Below are 27,194 nucleotides of genomic sequence, written 5' to 3'. Positions count from 1 at the left end.
AAATATAACATGGCCCAAAATCGTATTCCGCACAGCTGTAGGTTAAACATCTTACTTTTTCAAACGGTGCAGTAAGTGCAGTAAGAATTTGTTTTTTTTTCAGGAAATGTTAGTGTAACGGAGGCAAGCTAGAAAGAGATGTAGACCTCACTCTCCTGGCCTCGAGGCGCACTAGCGACTGACTCTAGAGGCTGCGGTCTTAAGCGTTTTTTGTTAGCGCGCTCGCCTCCCATGCCAGATCCGGCAGTTGGAATCCTGCTTGGAGCGTTGCGAGTAGAAATGAAGGGGTTACATTGGTGCCGTGACCCGGATGGGAGTGAGGTTTAGGGGGGCGAGTGTACCAGAGGCAAGCTAGTAAGAGCTGTGCGAGTATACCTCACTCCCCTGGCCCCAAGAGGCGCATTAGCATCTGACTCTAGATGCTCTGGTCTTTAGCGTCCTTGTTAGCACGCTTGCCTTCCATGCCAGAAATGCTGGTTCGAATCCCGCTCTGAGAGGTGCAAGTAGAACCAGAGTGATTACATTAGGACACAGTGCAAGGACACATTGGCAGTAATCGGAAGAGTTGGGGCCAGATATGCAAAACAGGGCAAATTAGCGTGAGAGCGCAATTAAAAAAAGAAAACGCTGATGGAAATGGAAAGTTCTGTGCGCGATCTACTGACGACAAATTAAAGAACACAGATGCAGCCGGATCATTTCCATAATGACCAACGCAAGAGCTGCCCAAATTAGCGTCTGGTTTAAGACATGCTTTGGGCAGTAAATAATGGCGCAAAAACCAGTGAATTAACTAGCGCACACCTTAGTAAATCAGCTTGCATGATACATTTAAAAACTTTCCTCACATACATTTTGCGTCTGAATGGGAAACTCCTACAAATGCATATGCAATAAGGTCAGCCGCAAAAATAACTGTCCACGCCTTTTCAGAGCAAAATTTTCACTGCGTGCCTTTAGTAAATCCTGACATTAGTTATTTAATGCCTAAAGAGGGTTTGCGCTGGCGTAAGCTGTTAGTAAATCTGACCCTTGGTTTCTTGTAGCAAAAAATCTCTACTAGCATCTATACACAAATGTTTGAAAGCAAATGTTTTCAGCTACCAAAGCTTGATTTCATGTTTGTGTTCATCATGATGCAATTTATAACCCAACACAAGTACATGTTGCATGGTCAGTTTTACCACAAGTGGGGCTATAGTAGTTATTAGCGTAAATTGTCTTATTCTTATTTAGTTTTCTCTTCTGCTTTACCCGCAAACTGCCCTACTATACAGTAGGTGAAAAACAGTATGTGAAAAGATTATTATGTCTGATTACCTATTACGTATAAAGATTATTATGTCACTTTTTTAGTATTATGTCTGAATTCATAGTATCCATAAAACAGTATAGGAGATGACTATAAGTACTGGGATGACTTTCGATGAGATTCTGAAGTGGGCATCTAATGTACAATTGGAATATGAATGGCAGTGAAGCAATGTAACTAACACTGGAAGGTCACATGACAATGATAACATGGCGAATGTAGTGTGTCCAGATAACATTCATACAACACACATGTATAGTATATAAAACATACTTTTTTAGCGGTATTTAAGTAATTACTTATTCAAAAGAACTTATTTAGAGAGTTTGCTATTTTGGAAGCAGCCAGACATTTGAAAGAAACTGCACGAACGCATGATGCAAGTACATATAATGGGACTGCCTGCTTGCTATACTAAATGCATTTTTATCGGCATTTCTGTAGAGAATGTTTCTGGCCCAAGGGTGTTATAGAAGTAACAGCATCTTACAAGACAATTAAACCCCAGGGGACACACCGGTTCTTACAGTGCTTTATCAGTAAATAGTATGATTGAAGTGCACAGAACAGCACTAATGTATGTACTACAGAGATGCAGCACTGATATTGACAGGGACATTAACAGAAAGAGGCCAGTGATAGATAGACAGAAATGGGTAAATCAATAGAGGGTCAAACTATATCTGTAATTAGATTTAGTGTGTGCTGTTAGTTGCTGCTTTTATTGGCTTTGACGTTGCATTAACACACTGTAATTTATCTCTCTACCCAATTTGATTCGTTTTTGATTTTCATCATCAGGGATTAAATTCAAAGTGTTGTAACTTTTGCACTAATTTGGTTTTACGTAAAATGAAACAAAATTTAACAATTAAACCTAAAGGGATACTCTACCCAAAAATGGAAATTCTGTCATAATTTATTCACCCTTATGTTGTTGCAAAATATGAAACCTGTTCTTCCTTCTGCAGAACACAAAAGAAGATATTTTGAAGAATGTTGATAACCAAAGAGTTTTGGTTCCCGTTGACTTCCATTGAATTGTTTTGTCCATAGAAAAGGAAGTCAATGGGAATCGTTACCAACATTTTTCGAAACATCTTTTTTTGTGTTCCTCGGAAGAAAGAAATTCATACAAGTTTGAAACGAAATGAGGGTGGTGACAGAATTTTCATTTTTGGGTAGTAGTGAACTGAAAACATTTAAGTATATATTATAGCCTTGTTCAACGGTAACAAAGCAAAATACCAGTCAAATTCAACGATTGAGCTGCGATGAGAGTGCATTATAACACACAGTCTGTTTTCTGGGCTCCCAGGAGCCACGTGCTCCATGATTCACAGCCTGTGCCGAGCAATTTGTCAATACGACCGGCTGGCCCAGTTTACAGTTCAGGATTCACTTTCTAGTGGGAACGTCAGTCTGCCTTCCAATTATAGCGCCAACTCGCTTGCCGAGCTGCTCTATCTACGGCCCAATTTCCAAACCTCACACTTTATTAAAAGCACAGGAGAGGGCTGGACTTCAGAAAATTGATTTTTTATCATTAAGACTCTACGGTTTTGCTGTTCTAGAAAACGACCAACAACAGCAGACATTTCTCTTATTCTTTGGTAAAAGATTACACATAATACAATTTTCAGAGAAAAATAAGTAACATATTAAGCACCAAAACAATAAAATAAAATAGTAAATTTTTAATACCATGCACTTGTTTAATTTGCATAAAAATAAATTGAAAGCATATTTTTACATTCTATTCTAGTAGCTTAATTTATGTTGTTAGTTTATTATACTGTGTATGTTTATACAAATAATTAGTTTTACACCATGCTTGTTTTACATCATGAGTGCAGTCATCATCTGAAAATAACCATAAATTTGCTGCTTTTGAATGAAAATTTGTAAAAAAAATGTTTAGACAGTTACCTTGATGAGTATTTTGCCTTTTAGGTCTTCAGGTGAAGGCAGGACTCCAGATGGGTCTGTGGGGATGGAGGATACGTCCAATTTATCACCAAACACTTCAGTCAGATACTGAGCCATCTTCTTTTGCTGAGGGACACTGCAGTGATTCTCGATGGACAGAATCACTGGATACCTGAGGAAATAATAGTCCAAAAACATGCATTTACAGATCTATGATAATAGTGAGGCTAATAAAAAGACTTAAAATGTCATTCAGGTTTGAGACAGAAGGCTTAAAGGTGTAGTAAGCGTTTCCTGAGAAACGCTGTTAAAAGTGGATTGGCTCGAGCACCAAAACACTCTTAGCCAATCAGCAGTAGGGGGCGTGTCCACTCATGAGGGAGGAGGAGAGAGAGTGAGCAAGAGAGAGATTTGAACAAAGACTGTAGAAAGACAGATGGTTGAAAATGGATGCTCAGGTTGCGTTGATTCTGCTACATACATGAGGAACATTGGTTTCGCTATGTTTCACAGAACCAAAATGTTGCTGTAATGTTAGCTATAGTAACAGGACAGTATTGTTTGTCTGGAGCATCGTTTGTTGTGGTTGTCTGGAGCTCTTGCTTGTAGGCTATATACTCTTGTGTACTGTATGTTCATTTTTTCCTCTTCCTTGTCATTCTTTGGTCATCTTCTCTTTATTTAAGCATTATTTTGCCTCGCTTCAGCTATGATAAAGAGACATCCACTCTTGCTTTGCGTGTTCATGCATTTTGGGGGTGGAGCAATGAAGGGAGGGGATGTGTGTGTTTGGGTTGATTTAAAATATCAACAGTGTTTCTCAGAAATCGCTTAATGTACCTTTAAAACAACAGCTTACAATTAAAAAAAGGTGGCCAAAGCTTCAAATAGCTTATGCAGAAATCTTCAGAACATTCTTTATGGCTTAATATACAGTAAAATAAAACAGCTCATGTAATATTTAGTTGTATCCTTATCTGAGGTGGAAAAACAACATTTCTGATAGTTAAGCAATAATTATTTTCAGTGATTTCAAGTCTTATTTCGTACTCTATTTGTGAAAAACACTATTTTTGGTACAAGAAACCTAGATCCATAAGTGAAAGCAAATAGCCATAGATACTGCTAACTGACAGATTTTTACTGCTGTAAATGTGTACTTTTACTGCCATTGCAATCTATAAAAAAAACATGCTAATATGGAAAGCCAAATATACACATAACAGATGCATATCACATCTGACATATGAGTGACACATTATCAAAAAATCGTTTTTTGTTTACTGCGACCTACAAGAAGCCTTAACAGTGTGCGGCTTCATTGCATTATGACCTTTAGCAACAACAACACCTGAAACTCATAGCGATGGAGGAAGTCATGTAGAAACAAGCTGTCAGTGTGAAATGTTCATGTGGACACACACGTTCACACTTTCCCTAGACCCTCTGCTCAACAGTGCTGTCGTCAGGCTCAGAGAATGGGATATTAAAAAAACAGCGTGACTGTGGGCTAGCATTGATTGTCCTTCACTGCCAGCTGTCAGGCACATAAACCTTCAGGACTGAAACTTCAGAGTAATAGTTGTCGTCTCTCATATATACCCCGGAAAAGCAAAATATATATGTATGTGTTTGTGTGTGTGTGTGTAGACACATAATTTAAGCATACATCTATATACATCTATATATTAAGCATGCATATATTATATGGCAAGATAATACTTTTTTTTTTTTATAAATAAAAGATTAAAGTGTTTTAGCAGCTTCTTATGATTTCTCTTTAATTATCTCATTATTGTAATTTGTTCACAGATACAGAAATTGTAAAAATAATAATAATAATAATAATTGTATATGTATTTAAAGGTGCATTGCGCGAGAGTCTGAGTTTTCGCAGAACTACGCCCCCTCTGGCGGCAAGCGAAACTGCAACCAGAGGTGTGCACGCTCACGGACCACACGCACACGCACGCTTGCACGAGCTCGAGCTGGTCATAACCCAAGGAGCATCAGCCGCACAAATCTTTTGTTTACAATCATAATGTCTTCAGAGGTAATAAAGTTTTAAATCTGCAAGTAATTTAAAATATGTGAAAGGAAAGGCAATTGAGTAAATAACACACTTATGTGTGAGGGAAAAAATGGGGGTAGTAGAAAACTTCGTTTTTTATTCCCATCTATCTCCATGTTGAACTGTGTTATGTGTTTACTGTATCCACTTATGACTATTATTATGGAAACACGTTCATGAACAATATAAGTTATAACTTTGTAAAAGCTCAAAATTGTAATCATGATACCATACCATACACAGTCGGTCAACAAAGTACACCCAAATGTCTCAAGGTAATAAACAATCAAGTGGCACTATGACGTTACCATAAAAGCCAAACAGGCTAATCCGCCGAAGATTTGCGGGGGTTTAGCCTGTTTTATTGATCAGCTAAGTAGCATATTCCAATAGCAATACATCGTAATTAAGCAGTAATTTGCTCAAAATTTGTGTCTAAGTATCTAACGTATATATCAGCATTTTATATCACAATCATTCTGAACCTGATCACTGACAATGGTAAGTTAGTAAAACCTATTCCGATTGTACATTTATCTAGCTTACGCTAAAGCATTACACATTTTATGGATCGTCATTTATTGTCATTATTGGCCGTATCAGACATTAGAGAATGGGATATATCTTACCTTTTTATCAAGAAAAAAGCCAACTGAGGATCCCGTTTGAGCCCTAGAGCAGACCGGAGATCTCTCCATTTGTTGAAAGCCTTCCCTATGTTTACTCTCGTCTTACCCCGACGCCTGTCTGACTCCAATTTGGACCTTTTGGTTGCACTAGACAAAAGTTCTCTTTTTTTTTATCTTACGTGGAGTTTGCGTTGGTGTTTGAAATGAACTACAAGCCGGTCTCTTAGAATCCATTTTCTACGGAGAATGGCGGCGTCGGCGCATACACAATCACAAACCTGCCAGACATATGAGCGTGCCGTGAACGCGCATGACGTCACGCCCAGTCTCAGATTCCGACCCGAATCCCTCTTATTTATTTTACTGTACAGGATTATAGAGGCAATCGCAGTGATCAGAGAAGGGCTCAGTCAGCCCATCAGGCAATTGTTTAAGCATGTATGGGTTAGAAAACGGGTATTTTTAACATGAGAAGTTGCGCAATGCACCTTTAATTGTGCAACTAAAAAGAATAAGAAAAAGCCATTAACATGAACGGTTTGACGAAATCAACTTGAATTCCATAACTTTTTGTCGGCATGGTCTGAAGTTGATCTGATTCGATTTTCGTGAAATTTGGAGCAGCAGTCTAGGAGTTAAAACCCATAAAATTCAAAATTACGGAATAATTTTCATGATGGAAAATGACATCATAGGTTGCATTTGAACTGTCTTGAGCCAAAGAATCAGAGGAAACATTTTTGTTTCTATTTTGCTTCTAGCCCTTACATTTCAAAAGTTATTTGCATAAACATTAGTGAAAATTTGGACAGTTGGTGGCGCTTGAGGGGTTTGAGTTAGAGACTCCCAATTTGCTATGGTATCTGTGTGCCAAATTTCATAACTTTTCCACAAGTGGTTCTGTGGGCTGCCTTAGCTTAGACTTTCATGGCGGAAGAAGCAGCGTCGGTGCTTGGCCCGTATCATAATAACACTAAGAATTGCATTTCCTCACAAAAAGACTGACTCGAAATAATTATACATACTTTGTTTTGCTCTTCTCAGCTTAAAAAAAGTCTCAAAGTCTGGCTTGTTGTTAGTTGTTTATATCTCAGTCGACCACTACCTATAACCTTCTGAATCAGTTAATATCCAATATAGCCGATGTCTCTTACTGGGTTTTGATGAATGCATATTTGTTGATGGTCTCAATAACATCTTTAAAAAGGATTTTGGAAGTCAGGGTGTAGCCATGATGTACGATTGGTTCTCCATCCTGCCCATCCCAGCAATCCACTAAAGGATGATAATAAAACAAAGTTAAAATTTATTAAATGGATTCATTTAAATGAATTAAATAAATGTACATGTACAGTAATTTATACTTTTTCCTTTGTATTTCTCAAGAATACTACAGCATATTTTACAAATCACACACAGAGCTTTGCTTCTCATGAATAGTTTGGATCACAAACTGTGGAAAATTCATTCACTTATTTAAGATGCAGCACTAAAAAGCACTATAGAAAATCAGGCCAGTCTTACCTTCCACACATCTGCAGCCGGCCTGAAGCACCCAGGCGTACATATCCACCCGAGACTGGGACATGAGCTGGTCGCCCATCAGGTAGGTGTTGTGGGAGGAAGCAATGAAGTAGTTACTGAGTGGCTGCGTCATATCCTGGTTAACCTCGTAATGCTCAGGGTTGAAGATGTCCCCAGCAGGACTGCGCATGTAATTTGTAAAACCTGTGGGGTACAGTTAGAGGAGATTGTGAATTCCTGTCAACATTAGTTGATGCAGTACAAAGAAAAATGTAGTCTTGAAAACGGAAGAATCTACCTATGTAAAAAAGTCATTTTGTTATAACCTGTTAATTTCTGTCAAGTTTCAACTTGATTTTCATCACCAGCAATTCAATTCAAAGTAGTTAATAGAAAGAAATGAACTTATCACTGAACAATGGGACAGCAAGCTTTCAGTGTCGATTGATTTTGAACAGTGTGGTTAAAAAACTACCACAACAAATCAATTAATACCTGATTTTAATAAATTTACACAGGGTTTGGGTTAAAGGGTTAGTTCACTCAAAAATGAAAATACTGTCATCAATTACTCACCCTCATGTCTTTCCAAACCAGTAAGACTTACGTTCATTTTCGGAACACAATTGACAATATTTTTAAGGAAATCTGAGCGATTTATTTCCCTCCATTGACAGTCCTCACAACTACCAATTTGTTGCTGAATTGATGACAGAATTTTCATTTTCGAGTGAATTAAATCTGATGTGAAATGGGCAACTTTTTACATTTCCAGATTTCTCAGAAGCAGAAGTCATCATAGTTGGATACACTTCGGAAACTACAACAAACATCATTTTTGAGTTCTAAGACTTTCCAAAATATATAGAGAGAGATTTTGTCAGAAGAGAGAAAAATGTCAAATTTGCCATCACTCCCTCAGCCGTTGTATTAGAAATTCTCTAGAGCAGCGTTAACCAGTCAATCTGTAATTTAATTCCCAAGTAATATATGTGCCATAAATGTACAATAATATTTTAAAAAATTAAATATAAACAACTAAAAATAAAGGTGTCATTAAAGGTTGTAAAAATGGTCCATTTTGTGGATTCCCATTGAAAGGAATGTGACCACACTTTAAACCTCCTGACCTCTTAAAAAGTAACATTTGAGCAACTCAATTTTAGAAATAAAACATCCGTACCGTCAATCCCCAGGACACCCAGTGTCTGGTTTTCAGGACAAGGCTCAAACTTGGACACAATTTCGAGGCAGTGCTCTTTTGAGACACTGGTCATCTGAAACACAAACAAACAGTGAAGAAAGATGAACAAGTGAATGATTAAACACTTACAAATGTGAAAAGCATGCATTTAATACAGTTACAGCCAATTTTTATTCATATTACAAATGAAATGTGTGATAAATAACACCACAGGGAGCCATCCTCACACAACTAGCCCATCTCCCCTCTGGAGTCGATTGTGACGCCTGACAGCTGGCGTTTAAATGGACTGATTAGTCAATGAGATTCCCATCCACGCCAATCAGTGTTAGATATTTCCTCCAGCTAATGCAGTGGAGGATGGAGGGATACTGCCAGCTGTGGATACGGAATCGCAGTAAACTGTGCAGTACATCAACATCGTTGTTGATGATTAGCTGCTAGTGGAACTTAAAGGGATTGGTCTACTTTATTCTCAGCTCTATTTTGCTCAGTCCATTTAGAAACTAACAATGCTGTTTAATAAGAGCCACTTTTTTCCTGCTGGTAACTACTTGAGGCAAATGAGAGTGGAGTGTTATCATGAAGAAAAGGTCACTCTGAATGATACCATTTGCTTTAAATGCTAATTTCCTCGATAGTTCATGGTGTATGTTTAATTTCAATTTGACTGCATGCTAGTACTTTATAATGCTGTACATGAATGCTTTTAAACTTTTAATGAGATTTTAATGACCGCCTTAAACATCAGCGTTCTGTCAACCACTTACTTTAAACACCACTTGAATCAAACATCAAGTGGATTTTTGATTTGCTAGTTGAAGTAATATGAAAATTTACCATTAGAGTTGATTTTACAAATGAGGTTCCATACTGTAGGTTAATGAACATTAGAATAGAATTAAATATCATTCATAGTTGTTAACATATCAATTCACTTGAGATGAATGTAATATTCTAATTAAATCACAAATCAGTTATGACATGCAATCAATTGTATGTTATGACGTACACAAACATATTAATTAAAAGTAGTTTTTACTCCACCACTTGTGTGACATCATTAACCAACGTGGTTGAACTACCAATATCGTGATTGCTAGTTGATTTCTTCAACGATGCATTGTACTATGGTAGCAAAGCAGCGAGTTATGTTGTTGTACGCGAAACGCACCCCAGTTCAGTTTAGCATTTACTTAACACCATATTATTACCTTTACAACTTCAATTTAAAAGGAGATATGGTGATAATTTTTTTTTAAGTTCAAATATACCAAGTAGTCTCTCAATGTCACACATAATGCACGGTTGGTAACGCAACGCTTTCTTCATTAACCTTAATCAGTGTTTTATATTTTTAGAATTAAAATGTTATAATCAATTGATTCATCATTTGACAGCATGTAGATGCCCATCATTTGAAGACGGTCCATACTTATTCCAAATTCTCAAATTGAAATATTTATGTTTATACAAGGTCACTCATTTATGAAATTCAGAGAATTTCATAACCACTGCAAATGTACATTTTATTTTTCAGTGTGAATAACCTGTTAATGTACTAAGTAGTGTTAATGTACTGGTAATGTGTTAAGTAGTGTTTCAGGCCACTAATACAAATTCAAATAAATCTTAAGCTGCCCCCCTTAGCAAAGCTTCATTGACTTCTAAAAGAGAAGGATTTGAGGGTGTGTGAGGACAGTCTTTCCAAAATGTTGAGAAAAAGCCTATAAACGCCCATTAGCATGAAAAGGTCACATTGTATTTTCATTGAGCTTATCAAATGATGTGCCTGAGTTAAAAAGACGTGAAAACAACATGCATGACTGATGCTTCACAGTACCTGCAGCATTTTTTTTATTTTTATTTTTTATCTTACTAGTGGATTTTACCTGCCAACCACGCCTCACCTTTTGTTCAGTCTCAAGGAAGCGTTTGAGGTCATCTGTATCCAGGTGGTCTTTATGGTTGCTGTAGGTGAGCATCAGCAGGTAGAGATCGCGCCGTGTTGACATCATCTTATAGAAAGAGCAGAACTCCTCAAATCCCAAAGTGCCTTGGTTGTCATCAGTGTCTGCCTCCTAAAATCAGAGATGGAGAAATTTGGAGTGAAAGAACATCAAGGTGAATCAAACTGTTTGCCATGTAAGTAACATTGTAAAAGAAGACGTTTAAAAGAATGTTCATGCTGCTCTGTTCCATACAACAAAAGCATATAGTGTCCAGGGGCTGTCAAGTTCAGAAAAACAGGGAAAACCACCATGAAAGAACCATAAAAGTAGCCTATATGACTCATGCGTGGTATTCCAAATCTTTTGAAGTCATACGCTATAAGGCTTTTTGTGGGAGAAACGGATTACAATTTACCTTACTTGCACTGCATATATTCAAATATCAAGATTCCATTTTTCATGTTAATGATGCCTAACAGCGAGGTTCTTACGTGCCTCGTAACTGTGGGGAAGGGGAATATTTTTAGAAAATAACGACTACAATTATTTTGGTTTCTCACATAAAGCTATTGCACCGCTTCAGAAGACTTGGAATGTAGTGTACAGGTTATGCCTTTTTGTAATTTTTGTAGTTTGACCGTGAGCATATCGATTTACTCTCATTATATTGCAAAGAGCAATGTGAACATTTTGCCAATCTACTTCTTTTGTCACATTAGGTAAATAATGGGGGAAAAAATACATTTTTGAATTAACTATTCATTTAAACCCTGGTTGCTCCAGGGGATTGTAACTGTAATAACTGTTTCTGTAATAAGTGTACAGTTCTTTTTGGATGACTTTTTACATACTGCTAATTTTGTTACAGAAAATCATATGGCATATTCTCCTGAATTTTTTATTAAACATTTTACAGTTAGCCTCCTCATATCTGAAATTTCATTTTTAAAAAGATATTTCACGCAAATAAACGGCTCATCACTTTCTACATACAGAGATCCTCTTACAGAAAATACCACAAATATGCCTCTAATCCAAAGGTTTATGAACTGTAACCATTTTAGTTCGTGTGCTATTTCTTGAGTGAAAATAGAGTAATGAACAGTTGTGGGTATTTGCTTCCTAAAGCATGACTTCAGTCACTGATCATTGGCTGATGGAGGATAAACCAGCAGCTCTTCAATCAACTGGAGAAATGGATAATTCAATAACAGCAACCCACTATCACAATTAAACCCCTGCCTTGCTGAGAAGACAAACCCCTAAAAAAACAACGACTCCACATCTCTCCTACAGCTCTCAGCCCATAAGAGCCCAGAAACGTTTTCTCAGCTCACTGAATCCCAGACTCAGACGCCAGCGCTGATCCGGAGAGCTGCTGAGTCAAACACACACACACAAAGGCTTGCGGTGAGCCGAGGCGTGGAGGATGTAATAAACCCTGAGCTAAGCGCCGAGAATTGGTGCTTTATGGTGAGAATCGTGAAAACAGGTCACAAACACTGAAGATGCCGAGAAGAGCCGCATTCACACTGCTCCCTCCGAGGAGATGGCATCACTTCATCTGAGTACAGGACTGAGGTATCTAAATTATGGACCTTATAATAAACAAACAAATACATTACATAATTAAAAATTGAACTTTTTATATAATAAACATACTTATAATTAAATTATTACATTTAAAAAAAAAATCTTAAAAAGCCTGGGTATTGCCATAAGGCTGTTAGTGTATTCTGAGTGATTGCTAGGTTACTTACTGTCAAAAAGCCCACCCATGTCTATGATAATCTGTTCTCTAGATGTAAAAACATTTTTTTCCCACTTTTTTTTATTGGGCAGGCCAATCCAATTGTTTGAAAAAAGACCTACACCTCTTCACAACAAGCAACATAAATTGAGGTATAATTTACATCAATAGAACAAACGGTGCAGATTACATGTCGAAGTCAAATTGTAAAATATTATTACAATTATTCAAATAAAATAAAAATTGTATATATTTTATAATTTTAATCTATTTTAAAATGTAATTTATTCCTGTGGTGGCAAATCTGAATCTTCAGTGTCACTTGATTAATATGCTAATTTGGTGCTCAAGCAATTATTTCATTTTATTTGAATAATTATTAGTAGTAATTATTATCACATTTAAAAACGGTCATACTGCTAAATATATAAAAACCATGACACACTGTCCTTTCAGGATTCTTTGATGAATAGAAAGTTCAAAAGCACAGCATTTATTTGAAATTGTTTTTTTTTATAATGTTTTACTCTTTTTTTTTTGTCACATTTTATCAATTTAATGTAACCTGCTGAATATAAGTATTGTATTATTTCAAAAAAAATCGTAATGGCTTTTTACTTTTGAACGATATATGGTGCATTTAAAAAACTTCAAAATAAATTATATATATATATATATAAAAAAAAACTACAAAACTAAAACGAATTTTGATTTCAGTTTTATACACAATTAATAAACAAACAGAAGATTCCAGCACACAGAGAATCACACAGGTTGTTTATGAGGTTAAGCCAGAGAAATCAGGGCCAAAGACTTAAGGTGACATCACTCTCTGTTGTTGGATAGCAGGGCCAGATTGCCCCCCTGTGGTTTACTGTGTCTTACACTAAAGGCCATCTGTGTCCATTTACAGCAGATGGGGTGGATGCTGATGAAGTGTGAAGCTTAGTGACCTGCAAACAGCTGATGTGAGGTGTCGATCACATATTCACACAATAATCCAGACGGCCTGGAAAAATGCTTTGGAGCATAGTGGGAACAATACACACCATAAGAAGGCCATGGTGTGGCCCAGAAAAAAAAAGGAATGTCGATATGTCAAACACTGTTTATTATGCATTTTGCAAAAATCTTCAGTGCTAATCAATTATCTGTATTTTCATAAATGGGACCAATGATAATACAGGACTGTCTCATGTGTATACATTCCAAATATGGTAAGCGATTTTTCAAAATACCAAGCTCTAACTACTGCAATTTCTTCCTAGGCTGATTTTGAATTTCCAAGGCTGAGGAAAATACCAACTAGTACTAAGTAATACAGTGCCAACACACCACATTGCTTTCAGGGTTATATTAAACTAATATTTATGGTGTCTTTTAACGGATCTAGTGAAGAGTTTGGATCCAATATTCCTAACATTTTGGAACAATCCAACATGGCGTAGCTGGCAGCACCTTACATTTTTGGCATCTTCTGATGGGATATGGTGAAAAGATTGGATCCAATATTCTTGACATTTCTGAGTCAGCTTTATTAAGAGTGATACTCTTACTCTTAGATTTAAGAGCTGCTTTTGATACGGTGGACCACAACATTCTTATCTTACGACTTGAACAATCTGTGGGTATGGGAAAAGAAAAATTCTCTGATCTTTGAAATTAAATAACTCTGCTAGATCATTAAGGTCATCTCAACAAAGATTGCTGATGGTTCCAAGATCTAGGCTTAAGACCAGGGGTGACCGTGCTTTTTCTATTGTTGGTCCAAAATTTTGGAATAGTCTTCCTCTATCCCTAAGACTAGTAGCCACAGAGTCTGATCTTAAATCTAAGTTAAAAACCTTGAATTTTCTGATTGGTGTTTTTGATGTAAACTCCCTTTATAATTTTGTTACAGTCTTTCTTGCTTTTTAGATATTTATCCTGTTGTACAGCACAATGGCCAGCTACTGTTGCCTTTGTTGTGCTATATAAATAAAAGTTGATTTGATGATTTGATTTGATTCCTGGCATTTCAGACATTTTCCTGTCTAAGTGGGCGTTTTTGACCAGAAAGGGAAAGTGTCTTTATGTAAAAAGTATAACAAAAACCATAAAATATATTGACGGTTCAAGCATGTAAAAGGTAAAGACACTTTGATGAAAGTAGTCAGTTGGTTTTAAAACAGCCCATGGTAACTTTGCAGATGTTGTACCCTTAAAAGTTGATTTGGCAATATTTGGCAAGTGGCTATAGTCTTTATCAATCACTGCCAATTTTCCTGATCGTAATGGCCTGGTGGTCAGCTTACCTTAAACATCTGTTTGACTTTCTGTCTGGGCAGGTTGACATTGAGCTTGTGCAGGAGCTGTAGGACTTCACTGATGCTGAGGCAACCGTCTCCATTCTTATCTGCCTCTGCGAAGGTCTGCTTCAGCCATGTAATGGGAAGAGTTAAGGGTCTGAGAACATAAAATGTCAAGCACCCCCACCAACAAAATATTATGTTAAGCACTGTTTCATAACAAGAATTCAAAGTTGGAGTTTGCTAAACAATGTCTAAACCCGAAGTATGACAATAGCTCATATTTTTTCAAAACTGGGTATCTTTTCACGTAACAATCTTCCTTTCTTTTCTTTTTTAATGAGTAGCATGTTAAAAAGGCTATGTCACTATTCACTGATTAATTTGATTCCCAGGGATGAAGATCCTGAACTGCATTATACGTCTCCCAGATAAGGTTTGGGAAGATTCAGGGACAGTAGCTTGACTCTAGCTAACTGCTTTTTTTCTGAAAGCTTGAGAGTAACTATGTCTTCATAATGATAGGTTGACGGTAGTGAACTACTTTAATAAAAGCACAGCTTGAAATACTAAATTATGAGAAACTTGTGTTTTGGAGTTTCCTCAACAGAGAATCTAACTCTGCTGACAGTTCAAACATGTTCATGTTTCCCAATCTACTTAAAATCTGATTGATAGTAAGGTAGATAGCATCATCTTTATTGAGCTTCTGTCATTGAAACTCCTTTAGAAAGGATATTGGTCACGAGTGCGTTGTCGTTTGGCCAGACTGTCTTCATCGCTGATGCCGGCCATAAGGTACTTAAGGCCAGTGATCCAGGTGCGAGCTTCTTCTCCTGTACCTGACACCAGGTCAAGGGACGCCATGTGCTCGCCATAGTAGATGCTGAAGCAGCAGTTGGGATCAAAACTACCATCAGCATACCGCTGGAAGATCTCAGACTGCTTCCCCTCACACACCTCCCGAATGGAGTCAATTGGGACTGGGAGGAGAAAAAGACAACAGGGACTGAGTAGTTAAAGAAAGAGATGACATTTATGCTATAATCCTGAGGTGTTCATTAACATTCTACTTTCCTTCAAGCTGCAAAAATCTCAAAGAAACATCATCGTGCACCAAAATACTAATGCTACGAAGGTGTGTAATGAAGTCCCTCAAGAACAGATCATGTAAATGAGAAGAGCAGATGGCTGCCTCAAATTAAACACTCTTCAATGCCAATGTACAACATCTAGAAACACTTAATTCATCAATTTGTGCTCATTTAAACCAGATCATGTCTGCCAAGAGTAGCCACATCTGAACAGCATGCTACAATAGCACATTCCTCCACCCAAAAACAAAGCAATTCTAGCAACTACTGGAGTGATATCTGATTCAACACATGCCTGTTTTCAAACACCCATGTTTGAAATGTAACATTTCAAGATGAGATTTTAGAGAAAAAAAAAACACAACATATCTGTTTATTACTTGATTCTGATTGGTCAGTCATGGCTTTCTGTAAATTTCATTCAAATATTCTTGTATAATGATACTAATGTGTGTTAAATTGAACTATACAGTACAAATTGTTAATGCAGTTAAGAAAGAAAGAAAGATAAACAACAAGAAAGTGCAGTTAAGAAAGATAAGCTACAAGAAAGACCTGATGGAATGAATGAACAAACATAATTTTCTTTCGTGTGTTGACATATTTTATTTTGAAACAGCAAGTTGGAGCAACGAGTCAGACAGCTTTTAGAAAAGTAGCCAAAAGCTTTCGGTATATTTGGCCATCAGGGTGGAGCCGACAGGTCGACAGGCCGAGATGGAGGGAAGAGGTTGAAGGCGAGAGGCGGAGCCGCAGGATCCTCTGGGACAGGCTCGACGTCCTGGCCTGGCAGGGTATCCCCAGAGACGGCGCAGGGCTGCAGACATCTAGTAGCGATGGGGCTGGAGGACTGGTTGAGCATTGTGGTGATGGAGAGAGGAGACTTGCTAAAGCCACAGTCACAATGACACAATCTATGCAGGTTAATGAAAATAAAAGCTCCCAGTCCAAAAACAGTGGTTCTTCTGAACAAACAAGCAGAATATTTGGCCAGAAAATTCTCATGGTCCACAAAGGATTCAGGCACCGGGTGGGATAGGGTGGGAACCGACAAGTCTCCATAAAAATCCATTAGCCAGTCCTCACGTTCCGTTCCCTCAATCCCTGGTGTCGTGGGCTCACACCCCTGGTCAGATTCACACTTTTTTTTATTTTTTACAATGTTAACAAATAATAAACAGTTACAAATTGACAAACATTAACATTATCATTATAACCAATGCAACATAATGCCTTAAAATGCAAAAGTAAGCCTACAAAGATCCTTTAGAGCCCTCTCTGTTAACTATAATGTAGTTTATGTAACAATTAGGGTTGGGCATTGTTTTGATTGAAACAGTTCTGATTCCAATTGAGATCCTTCCTTTTGATTCCGGTTCTTATCGATTCTCGATTCCGATTCTTTGAGTGGTGGAGTTGAAACGGGTCACATGCTTATTTCACAGATAAGAGTAAAATTTTATTTTGATTTAATGGTTATTTAAAGTTACCATCGAACTGGTTATAGCTAGTCTGTTAACATGAATATTTGCAAGCCTCCAAGCACAGTCGTCACACTTTAAATACTACCTGTTGCCTTTCACCATCCACTTATTTAGCTGCTGTCGCATCCCTTGACATGCCATCTCCTTTTCCCTCTTTCTTTTTCTATTTTTAGCCCCCGACAGCTTTTTTGCTTTATCCATCTTTTTCGATGACAACTCACTACTCGTACCTGCTTGCTCAGCAATCATGGCGCCCCCGCCTGCTCGCGATATTACCCCCCCCCCCCCTAAAATGTTATATAACATTGAGGAAATGCAGAAATGATTTAGAAATGCACAGTAGCAGCTACATATAGAAAATACCCCAAAAATATTTTATTTTATTTAATTTTTTACTATCACTTTGGCGCCCCCATGGTGCTGCGCCCCAATGCGCCGCATATAGTGCATACCCAATTTTTGCTTGCCACTCCACTTCTGGGGCGATGGCAAGCTCTGGCCTCATATCCTCGGGCTCTGGCTCATTCGTTGCGGCGGGTGGTTTTGCTCGATCAGCGGGGGCTCTTGTGTCTTCTCCTCGGTTGTTTGGGTCGAAGTTTGCTCTGGGTCTGGCTGGGTTCCAAATCGGGACGTGACACTCTCCAGACACCGAATGGCAGTCTCCCTCCAGTCCAGCCCTTTGGTGTCTGGGAGGTCGATATGCTGGTGGAACGTTGCCCCGATCCGGACTAGGGTCTTTAGGGTCTAGTCGTCCAGGCAGCTGATGATGGCCAAACAAAGAAAATCCTTGACAAAAGAAAAAAAGGTATGGCTCTCCTGAGCCAGGACGACGAACTTAGCCCGTTCGTCCTTTTTGGGCGGTCCGATCATCTGTCACGTGTGGGTTCAGGAGGACAGAAGAATCAAGTTCCAACATGACGTTTAATGATAAATATCCACAAGGAAGGCAAACCAGCAGGGTAACACACGTAGGGTCAAGTCAAGTCAAGTCATCTTCATTTATATAGCGCTTTTAACAATGTAGATTGTTTCAAAGCAGCTTTACAGAGATAAGCGTAAAATTTACGGTAACAGAGATTGTTTTGGCTTTATAGCGGTTCTTTAATAAAGTTATTTTGCAGCTAAAGTTAGTTTTGATTGATTCGCTGCCGTCGCAACGATCATTTGTTATTAAATTAGGGGCCGCTAAGACGACACCATTCTCTCTACACCAGACTTTAAACGCGACTTTAGGGTAACAGTGATCGGACAGAGAATGAACGTGAGGGACCAACTTATATAGCAAACACAAATTAGGATGATTAATAGAACACAGCTGACACATATGAACTAATAATGAGGAGCGGAAAAACTTGAAACCAAACTAAAGGTCCATGATAATGAAACTAACTGAACATAATGTGACAGTAAGCATCTTTTTGTTTTTATGTTGTTATACAACTGTTTTCAAAAGGATAGGTGCAACTTTATGTATACAGATAAGAGGTTTTTATCTATACTATAGCAGATACAAGACGAGTATAAAAAGCATGAAAAGTACCATCTGTGTGCGATTTCCACTAGGAGACCTCTAGGCTGCTAAATAATGCAGATTGAGGTGGTAGTAAAAACTCAGATGATCTTATTGTTGCAGTATATATACTCAAAGGCTCAAAGACTCAAAGTTATCTAATGAATCTCACATGAATTTTTTTTTTTTTTTTTAATGAACCAACTGGTGCATACTGAAATCTTTCCGGTTAAGACTGATGAATAATTGACTCAACTTAAGAAGCTGATTAATTCCCCATCCTGCGGTGGAATGTCGGGACTCTGAACTTTATCCCCTCTCGTGAGACACAATGAGCGCTGTCATTTACACATGAATCATCGGCTGTGCTACTGAAGTAACCATCCCCTGTGAGGCCTAATGTCAATAACTCATGATAGTTGAGGACATCCCCAGGAAATAGTAAGGCAAGAGAGGCAGGTCAAGACACAGACACGCTAATCTATTCTAGTCATATGCATGACAGTTAGAGCAATCAAATTACATCTGTAATAGATAGAAGTATTCATGTAGAATGATCCTCATTCGAAAGAAAACTGAATGAAATCAATGTAGTGTCTGATTAGTTTCTCTTCTTTCTTAAGTATCCCGCTTCTAATTTTTGTTCTCTTAAGAAAAGAGTAATCTATCATGTGCCCCCTCTAGAGTTTCAGAGGACATCTCAAACAATATCTCAAACTATGCTAAGATTTACCTGATAGCAAATTCTGCAATCAACAGTGCTCAATAGTTCTCAGATCTCAATATGAACTCAAACTGTTCTCATCAAATTTAAAGCTTATGTGAGATATGACTGAGATCTCCATTATCTTAGTGTTGCAACATTAGTTTGATAGCCCTATTCTTCAGAGACAGCATCTGAGATAAGATTGATACTTGCCTAAAACATATTAACAAGTCTTCTGAGCTATTGAAAAGCCACATCTGAGATTTTCATTGTGGTCAGTAATAGAGAGGGCTATTAAAAACAGTACATTGAGAGTTGAGGCTTAACCTCAGCAATAAGAATGAGACTTACTTTTGGCTTTCTCGTTCTTCCTAGACGGTCGCCAGCGGATGCAGGACTTGTGTTCGTCCAAGTAGAAAAAGCGCACCAGGCCTTTGGATCCTCCACGCAGTTTCACCATCTGAGTGCCCGTCTGCATGGAGCTCATGCATTTCTCCACTAACAGAGACACAAGAGACAGGGATGATTTCAGGCATTTCTACTGTACAGTACTGTCTACTTTTTTCATAAAGAAATACAATGAAAAAATAGTAATAGAAAATCAATTCATAAACAGATGAATGAACGAAACAATAATAATAATAAAACAATAGATGGCTGGATATCGCACTCCCTTACCACCCAAAACTATAAATAAAACATGATAATGTTCTAATATCTGTGGTGTATGAGAACGAACATACACCAATGATATTTTTATCATTTCAAATGGCAGAGGTTAAGTTGTCTGCTACTCATGATATTATAGGTAAACCCCACCCAAGCATTTTTCAGCATTTGTCCTGTGTATGTGTCCGTTACCCAGAGGACTAACAACAATCCATCAAAATATCTGACGTGCTCCTGAAACGGCCAGCAATCAATACTGTGACCTTTATGTACCTGATCAAAATCCAAATTCATTTTCAAACATCCATCTTCCTTCACAATACAACAATTGTTCGGCAAGATTGACAATTTCTCGGTTCATATACTGCACTTGTGAAAGCAACCGCTTGTTGGAAACAATCATGCATTCTAAATAACTGCCACATTCTCTCACTCTTAAATTTTCTCCAGATGGCTCATTCCGCAATTGACAACACAGTTGTGAAATGTTTAAACCTGTCTGGACTAATGTTTTAACACTGTGATGAAAGCTGCCATGAAAATGGAATTTATTGAAATAACCAAGCAATGTTACAACATAAACAACATTTCAAATTTACTGTTCTCCTTATAAAAAAAACTGTAGCAGTACCATTGAACAGTGATGCTTTGACATTTACATTGCCTCACTGTGCTACATATCCAGAAACATAGTATAACCATGGAACTTAAAGTGTCATAACAGTGCAAGGAAAAAACTAAGAACAAAATCCCAGGAGACTTTACTCCACCAAATTGCCTTCAGGAACAGAGATGACTGCAAGCTTTTTGTTTTTCATTATTCATGCACTTATGAACAGAAAGAGTGTGAAGTAACACTTAAGACAACACAGATCTGGCTTTTATAAAGAAGTTTCTTCAGAGAACAGACCGCTGTTACATAAACAGCAGATGAGCTGAGAGACTATTATATAATAATCAGTGAAGTGTTCACAATAGTGTGCCATTACTCTATGTTTCCATCTCTTAGTATTAATGTGGTATTAATATTGGCAGAGCTCATCTGAGGTGGCTCTTTATTTGATAATTACGCAGGGAGCATCGACAGACAGGATGTAATATAAGAAGATTTGAGCAGATCACTAAATCCAGGTTTGAGTGATTGGTGTATACGCTTATGTGTTATTCAGAATGACTGTACACTAATTGCATGACTAAAGTACCTTGTCTAAAGCTAAGCGGTGATCCTAGTTACTCATAGAGTTCCAGTATCATCAGTATGTTAACTACTAAAAATCCACTATTTTTAGTTCCAATTAGAACCAGAAATGTTTTACAGCCTGATCTCATAGGATATCTCTAGCTCTGTAGAAAACCATCTATATAAAGGTGCTTTAAAAGGACAGTTCACCTCTTTCAAAGGAGAGAGAAATGCATGTGCGTTTGGAACAACATGAAGGCGAGTAAATGATGACAGAAAATACATTTTTAAGTGGCTATCTCTTTGTGGTTAACATGAAATTGCATTCCTGCGATAGACTGGCCCTTCATCCAGGATCCAGCATCCCTGTGACCGTACATAAAACAAGCCTTTTCGAACATGGATGGATGGATTTTCCTTTTGTAATGTGACATGTCTCTGAGTGAAACAAGATATTAATGAAGCAAAAATGTAGGAGCTTGACTTCATCTGTTGGGAAATACTGGATTATAAAAGGTGGCTGTTCCATACCAGAATGGACCTGAATGCAAGCCTGTTGTCATTGGCTTTAATGTTAAACTGCCTGAATTATTATTATAGGCAACATTTTGAAAGGCAACATCACAAAATGGAAGCCTCAAAGGATGGCTAAATAGAATTTTTGGAATGGGTTTTTTAGCCTCTTTTTTTCAGGGTTATTTATGTCCTACTTGACTTTTGTCAGAATTTTGACTTTTCATCTCCTAATTATGACTTAGCATGTCATAAAAGTTCACTTTTTATGCCATAAGACAAACATTTATTTTCTTTGTAATAACTAGCACTGATGAATCATTTACAATAAGACCAGGTATTTGCATTAAGAATGTAAATAGAGTCAAAATGGAGATTAAACCACCCAAAAAAATAATGTGCTGATTTGAAGAAATGTAAAGTAAAATCAAGAGCTTTTTATTTTCACCAAAGAACTAAACTGCAACTCAAGAGCAGCGGAAAATGGTTCTTGATACAAAGAGGTTATACAATCATAAGGTTATACAAAGAACTGTTGAAGAACATTTATTTTAAAAATGTGGAATGGATCCGGCAACCTTCGTGGCTGATTTGCCAGAGAAACCTTTGAATAGAATGTAGCCTGGTTTAACAAAAGTTCTGTGAGATAATGCCAGCTCAATGCACCGTAAATTCAGCCAGCAGTTTTTTTTTTTCTCTCTTAATATGCCCGCAAGATCTGTGGTCTTTAAAATTGATCCAATCTCTATTGCTGAACACACAGCAGGAAGTTCAGAATCAATAGGGGTTAAGCCAAACTGCTTTTTGATTGTTAGAACAGTAGACACCAAAAAAAAAGAGAAGAGTGCTTTGGTGAATGTATCCCATGTTGTGCAAAAGCAGTCTAACGCAAGCGTCTCCCATGTGGTACCTCATCAAAAACACTTCTCTAGTGGGTCTGAAATGGTTGCTATGGAAACCAGGTTCATGGTTGAAACGTTTGAGGAACCTGAATGGAAATTTAGGTAAATAGACTAGCCACGTTGCTAATTGACCAGCTTGAATACTCATATACTCTAGTTGGCTCAAGAAAATAGTTGGCAACAAAATATCAAAAGAAGATGCACTGATTGGTGCCATTGTAAGCCCATTTATCAGAGTTGAGCCTCTAATGCTGCCACATAGTAGGTCAAAGTGGCTCGTCTGCAGGATGTGTGCCAGAGAAAAGTAAGGTAAACCTCTCAAGCACCATCCATCAGGGAATTAAAGCTTAAAGGGATTGCCCATATGTCACTCCTTGTACAAACAGGTGCCTTTCCATCATGCCACACAAAAGAAATCAGCCTTCTTGACGTCTCACTGCGTTGATGAAGCCAAATGTCACACTGGTGTGTGGTAAACAACCGGGAAAGAATTTTGGAGAGCTAGTAAACAACTAATATTTTATGACAGCAATGACATTCAATTGCTATTTTTATTTTTTTATTTTTTTTCATTTATTTTAGAGGGCTCCAATGCTGGTTTACTGGATGCCCTAGGCAGGATAACCCGTAAACTGTCCACCCCCTTTCTGAGCATACTGTATAACTGAACTTAAATGGTTGTAATTTCTGAATGCTTTGGAATACACATCTAACATTGGTCACTTTAGATTATTGCAGAAGTGAAAGCAGCTTCAAAAAAAAAAAAAAAAAAATGTAAAAAAGTTTTTATTTTATTTGTTTAACTTTACTGTAAAGCAAATGTACTGAACTAAACATTTTCCATTTTATAAAAAATACATATTTTACAAATTAAGTTGAAAATCAAAGCTATATTACTAACCAAGTTGTTTTCCAAATTTGACGTTGATATCACAAAAATTAAGCCAGCTAAAAGGTACCATTAAAAGTACCATTTCCATAGTAATGCAATGTCCAATTAAAACCTTTTTTTTTTCTTCTGCTTTCGAATGATGCTAAAATATGTGATAAAAAGTGTGCCAAGTTACCCACAACAGGGATACTGACAGTTAACAGGATAATATATGACCGTGACCATTATGCATATTAAAACTTGTAACATTTTGTGATATAACTTTTTACAAGGGTACACTGGCTCAAATTCCAGTCTAACATATGGCATATTGCTATTTCATATTTCGTAATAAAGGGAAAAAAAAACCCTACTGATCTTGACAGTCAGTGATCAACATTTTAATTAAATGAAAAATGGCAGTTTTTACAGTTTATCACTATTTTGTTCATGCAGCTTTTGAACAACATGAGGGTGGGAAGACAACAGAACTGTCAGTGATCTGTGGAATGTGAGATTCAATCAAACTAATCAAATTTAGACTTGAATGGAGGATTTCAGACACAGCATTTTAGATAAAAACCTTTATTTTTTTTATTTTTTTAAGAAATTAAATTAAAATATGTGAATGAATGGACATGATGCTTTTGTTTTGATGTCACTCTATGAGCTAGATCCATTTACCAACCTTTTCTATGTATTGTACACCCACAGATGCATTAGTAAGGGGGTGTCCTAATACCAACACTTGTGGTATTTGGCCACTTGAGAGTGTGTGCATTAAAAGGTTAAAAGTTCAAGGCCCTTAATGGACACAAAATCTTTCAAATCAGTATTTGAAGCTAAGCGTATACCATAATTCAGGTTCATTTGCTCCAAAATGGTAAGATTCTGAGGAAAATTTAAAGTTAAATTAATTAGATATTACATGTAATTTGGTAGAAAACATAAAGTGTTTTATTGGTGCAGATATGAGTATGTATTTGTATTTGTAAGTATGTACACTATTCCACCAAACCACCATGTTGAACACTGTATTTTGTAATATTCTGCTTTTTATCACTTAATTAGAAGCAAATTGTGTTGTCTGGTACTACTGAACAGACATTTAGAAGTTTTATTTATAGAAGTGCATTGAAAATCAAAATGTGTAAATAAAGCTCTGTAAAAACATTACTTACAGTTTTACAACAATATGTTGTTAGTGTGTAATGAAAAGTTCTAAACACACTTGCAGTCTTCACGCCCACTTGAACACTTGGGCCAAATACAGGAAATAGGTCATGAATAGACAAGTGGTCAAGATTCATTAAACTGAAACAATTCAATAAATAATTTAAAGAAATACAAAACTGGCAGGAATAAATCAATTTATCTAATTGGTCGCTTACCAAATATGCCTAGCTTCCATTTGGATCCATACACAGTTTTATCCCCAGTCCAAAAGAATCCCGCCATGAGTCGTGACAGGGTCAGCTTCTGGAGAGCCTTAGAACAGGCAATTGCTGCCACTTGGGTTGACACTCGGGCTAGAGGTGTTGCCCGGTTAGCGGCAGGCACTGGCTTCATTTCAAGCGCTAATGTTGGGGGCATCCCGGCAGAAGTGACCGAACTGGCAGGCATGACAGCGGCGCACATCACTCTTGAGTTTTTGCCGACTTACTAGCGTGTCCTTGATTTCTTTCTCGCGCTCTGCTTCTTCTGACTTCCTGCCTTTATATCCCTACAATCACTCTTTCAAACAAAGCTCTAGGCAAACCTCCATCCAACAACGTTTCCCGAGAAAATCTGACGGCAAGAACACAAACTAAACGTCTAAACCCATGGGATTTGATGGATAGTCTTGCAGACATCAGAATAGTTTTAGCATCGGCAGTCTAGGGTGGAGCTGTCTTTCCGATGGCATGCTGTGAGATGCCGTACTAGTAAAGATGCTAACTTATTGACTGTGCAACACCTGTCAAGCTGACACTTAAATCCCCTCAGAACTGTAATCCAGGGATGGGGGATTTAGGTAGCTTATTGCGCCCAGAACCACAGAGACAGAGGAAGAGATAGAGAGAGAGAGTTATTCCATTTATCAGCTCTTCCTATAATCATAAAAGCATCTACATGATTGTTTCTAACAGCTGAACATCAAAGTAATGATGTAATGTAATTGTATTTTCCCATAAACAGGAAGATCATACAGGTTTTTAGTGGTTCTTGCTAAAGCAAGCATCACTGTTACTATTGCTCATGAATCAATCCTTAACCCTGATTATTAGAGTTTAGATTTATGATACTCAACTAAGTTAACAGAGGGTAAAATAGGCAATGCATAAATGGATATTCCAGGTAATATTTAGCCTACACTGTAAAAAATGTCTAACCTCCCCAACTCAAAATTTTCTAGTGACTGGTCACATCTAAATTTTTCAATTGGCCCGAGTGAAATTCTGTAAATTATTAAATTAAATTTACAGAATTTCACTTGGGCCAATTGAAAAATTTAGATGTGAGCAGTCACTAGAAAATTTTGAGCTGGGGAGGTTAGAATTTTTTTACAGTGTATATATATTACCTGGAATATCCACTGAACTGATAGACAACAAAGAAGACTCAATAAATGATTCCATAACCTTTTATACTGCATAAAGTTAACTGCTAAATGGGATAAAGCTTGTTTCAGGTAAATTAGCTGTAGCATGTTATTGTTTTATGAGCAAATGTGCATATTTTCACTTAACTTTTAAAGGAATCTATAATATCTACTTAATGTCCTTTTAAAAACAAAGTTTTTGTAAAATAAATGTGATGCATAAATCTGTAATAAAGTAATAAATAATGACGGTACCTACTGTATGTCCCATACTGATGCTAATGGAAAGCGCTCAAGCTGAGTACTGTTGCTATGGTTACCACCTCAGTCTAACACAACTTTACTTCACAAGCGTTTATTTGGAGCCAGGTAGCGTAGGTAGCTCAGGTAACGCATATATTAGTGAGGCAAGGGTTTTTGTTTTTCCTGGCTCAGTGTTTGGAACAACAGTACCGGGATGAAAGTGTGCTACGTCACCTAATGTCTAATTAAGTATTATTTAAAGGATCTGTTTTTTTGTGTGTTTTTTTTTAATGAAAGAAAGGAGTCCTTCTTTGCCTCACTGTCTAAGCAGGCAGAGGAAATTATACGGTAGCACAGGTTATATTTCACTTTAAAAAAGCTCGAAAGCATCCAAAATTATTTAAATGTATTATGTGTGTCAGGGCACACTGTGACTAACAAACAGATGGAAAAAAATGCTAAAAGATAATAAAAAAAATTTGTTTTAGGAATAAACAAGATGGTTGACAATAATTTGCTGTATAATGTGTAAATGGTTCTGCATGTACAAATGAGGTTGCGGGTTAAAGGAAAGGCAGAGGTCACACTGTGATACAGTAGCAAATGCCAGGTGAAAGGCACAATGTCAGTGCTCTGGCTGCTTGAATTCCCTGCTTTGTATAAAAAATTCCACCCCAGCTTGCACCTGAGAAACCCTTGCACCCACAAGCACACTGCAGGCTACTGCAGTCAATATAAAGGACAAGATGGGGTCAACAAAAGCACTCAATCTGTTTTCAAAG

The 27,194-nt window shown here is 37.3% G+C and overlaps 1 protein-coding gene across 1 annotated transcript in view; it reads right to left on the bottom strand.

Moving 5' to 3' along the window:
* The window catches only part of plch2a (phospholipase C, eta 2a), a 138,880-nt gene that overhangs the window by 21,193 nt on the left and 90,493 nt on the right, over positions 1-27,194 (bottom strand). The window contains exons 3-10 of the mRNA XM_084390345.1: positions 19,805-19,951; positions 15,399-15,642; positions 14,666-14,795; positions 10,580-10,750; positions 8,649-8,742; positions 7,466-7,669; positions 7,096-7,216; positions 3,242-3,413 (exon numbers count right to left, since the gene is read on the bottom strand). Coding sequence (XP_084246471.1) covers positions 3,242-3,413; positions 7,096-7,216; positions 7,466-7,669; positions 8,649-8,742; positions 10,580-10,750; positions 14,666-14,795; positions 15,399-15,642; positions 19,805-19,951 — 1,283 coding nt within the window. The remainder of the gene's footprint in view (positions 1-3,241; positions 3,414-7,095; positions 7,217-7,465; positions 7,670-8,648; positions 8,743-10,579; positions 10,751-14,665; positions 14,796-15,398; positions 15,643-19,804; positions 19,952-27,194) is intronic.

The sequence above is a fragment of the Rutilus rutilus genome (assembly GCF_951802725.1).
Source record: "Rutilus rutilus genome assembly, chromosome: 19".
Lineage (NCBI taxonomy): Eukaryota > Metazoa > Chordata > Actinopteri > Cypriniformes > Leuciscidae > Rutilus > Rutilus rutilus.
The sequence above is the reverse complement of the archived record's forward strand: the minus strand, read 5'-3'. Positions and strand labels throughout refer to the sequence as shown.